This window comes from Melampsora larici-populina (genome assembly GCF_000204055.1).
Source record: "Melampsora larici-populina 98AG31 unplaced genomic scaffold MELLAscaffold_99, whole genome shotgun sequence".
Taxonomy (NCBI): Eukaryota; Fungi; Basidiomycota; class Pucciniomycetes; order Pucciniales; family Melampsoraceae; genus Melampsora; species Melampsora laricis-populina.
Genome location: NW_006768863.1, coordinates 104,668 through 107,244, shown reverse-complemented (window position 1 = coordinate 107,244; position 2,577 = coordinate 104,668). Strand labels below are relative to the sequence as shown.

The following is a 2,577-nucleotide window of genomic DNA, read 5'->3' as shown; positions in this document are numbered from 1 at the left end:
CACAACCATGACGAATATGGACGTGGTCCCGGGCTCATCATGGGTACCCTTACCCATCCTCGCGAGGATGGATGTTGGCATACTAGGCAACCACATATCGAACCAAGCCTCTTCCCAAAAGGGAATCCTATTGGACGTGGACAAGGCATTTCAACTCATCACAACATCCATTTAGTGATCCAAGCCTCTTCCCAAAGGAGAATCGCTTTGGACGATGTCAAAAAAATGATAGCGAACCATCGGCAAAAAGGCAATGGATTCGGAAAAAGACAAATAAAGCTCTAGTCTTCGACCGTCGTTCATACCCCGACGAATTTTTTTTCCTCCTCTAAGCCGTGTTTTTTTTTGAATCTTTGAATTCGATTCTTACCATCAAAATCCACCATCAAGACCCATCCCGACCACCAACAAAAACAACAGCTTTCTCCTTTATAAAGCATCTCCATCAATTCTCAATACTAGTCTTTCGTTCGTTCCCCATTTAATCAACCTTTCAAAGCTTCCTTTATCCAAAGCTTCCTTTACTCCGTCACTTATCATCTTTCCCACTCTTTTGATTTATCTCCTCGTCACTATCGCTTTCACATTTTAGGCCCTCCAAGATGACTCACAGCGATATGTCCGATCACGAATCCAACGGATCAGTCCATGAATACGACGACTACGCTGACGATGGCTCTGACGCTGGATCTGTCGCCTACTCTGTCGGCTACGACACAGATGAGCAACTACGGGACTTCAGCCACTTCCCGGACGAGTCACGTTCTGAGATTCTGGACAACAACGACGACGAACTCGACGAGGATGATCACAATCCTTGCGAGGAAGACCACAGTGGATCCGCTCAGCTCCCAGTCCAAGAAAAGTCGAAGGTAGTTGCCAAGAAGAAGGGCAAGAAGACCTTTGGCCTTCCACTCGACCGAGCATCCTTTGAAACCTTCATAGATCATAACACGACTCTAGACGACGAAGGGTACCCAAAGCTCCCCAACGGCAAGACGGTCTTTGTTAGGCATCCGGGCCAGACGCTCACCAACTGGGGCACCTTTGCTTTCACTTACAAAACTTCCGGTGGTGGGTTTCAGGAAAAACGACCTGACTGGCGAACCGTCCGGTTTGCTTGTCTTGGTGTGGTTATCTGTTCCAATGCGGAATGTGATTACCTTGGCTCACCACCTACTGCCCGCGGAAAAATAGCTGAAATGAAAGACACGTGAGCATCTACTCATCCAATAATATCCTCGATTGATTGCAAGATCTGACTTTATATTCCCTTCCCCATTTTATCCATATCTACTTTCTCATTTTAATATCTTTATTCTATCTTTCTTTCCTTATCATCCGTTAGGCCTATCAAATGCCCGGCGGCTCTATGCTCTGAGTACCTGCGTCACATCCCATGTGAAGACACGATATGTCGGCTGGATGAGCACCTCCCAACCGGTTGGGGTATCATCAGACACGCTGGTTTCCACGTTCATCCATGGCCACGTCGTGGCAAGCCTGATAAGTTATCCATCAGCAAGTTTGGCGAAAGGGTTGTCAACAACCCTTCTGTCGGGCCGTTGCAACACAAGGTACAAATTTCATCACCACTGTTTCTTTTCCATTTCTTTTAGACTATCCATTTCATTTCTTTTAGACTCTATCTTTTCCATGTCTGATTGCTCATTAGACTTTGTGACTGTCTCAATCCCAGGTCGGTCGGGCTCCAGCAGGAAAGCAAGAAATCAAGACAGCTTCCGCTATCCATCCGGCTTTTGGAAATTTGCATCGGACCGGCTACTACCGTCGCAAGCTATTGGTGGACGCAGGTGTCATTCCAGAGAAAAAAATTCCCGGCTCAGGCGACAGTTTTATCTTGGACATGATCCACTGGGCCAAGTAAGTCACATATTCCATTGTATATTCTTCTCTGCATCATTTATAATGTTTAATTGCTAACATATTTACCCTCTTTTCCCCTCAAGACTTGGCTTGAGGATGATTTCCTCATCTTTCTTGCCTGAGAATACCCATATGACCTTTCAAACCCCGTGGATGGCCGAGCAATTCCTAGCACGAGAGGAAGATGGTGGCGTCTACAGCGGGGGACTTTTATCCGACGTGACCTACAAATTTTTCGCTAATGGCTACCTCATGACGACTTCTATGTACCAATCTGTCATTCACCGGTGGATTCCGATTCAGCTCACCTGGCTATACGGTCTCTCGGAAGAGCACTACGTGGCTCATTTCCAGGCGCTGATGAAGCAAATCAAGGACGCCCAACTGTTACCCGCTGAACGAGACATACTTGTCAGACAAGTCGTGGATTTTTCTGCTGCACAGAAAAACGGTTTCATAAGAGCTTACATGGACGTTTTTGATGTAACCGATAGGGCCCAAGCGTTAGGCAAACTTCGTGGTTGTCAAGAACACTTCCGTGCTTCAGTCACACGGATACGGCGTAATCTCAATGTCATCCCTAGGCACCAGCAAGTAAGTTTTACATTTAGCCTAACTCTTTGAACTTCAATCATAAAATAAAACCAACATTGTACTAATTTATCATTTTGCAGGGCGAGTTCCAAAGGC

At 46.2% G+C, this 2,577-nt stretch overlaps 1 protein-coding gene across 1 annotated transcript; it reads left to right on the top strand.

The window, feature by feature from the left end:
* Nucleotides 1–602: 602 nt before the first annotated feature.
* Nucleotides 603–2,511, top strand: MELLADRAFT_96237 (uncharacterized protein; the record flags this gene model as incomplete). The annotated part of the gene is made up of 4 exons (XM_007418645.1): nucleotides 603–1,213; nucleotides 1,349–1,577; nucleotides 1,700–1,884; nucleotides 1,971–2,511. The coding sequence occupies 4 exons, from the start codon at nucleotides 603–605 to the stop codon at nucleotides 2,509–2,511; spliced, it is 1,566 nt and encodes a 521-aa protein (XP_007418707.1).
* Nucleotides 2,512–2,577: the final 66 nt, after the last annotated feature.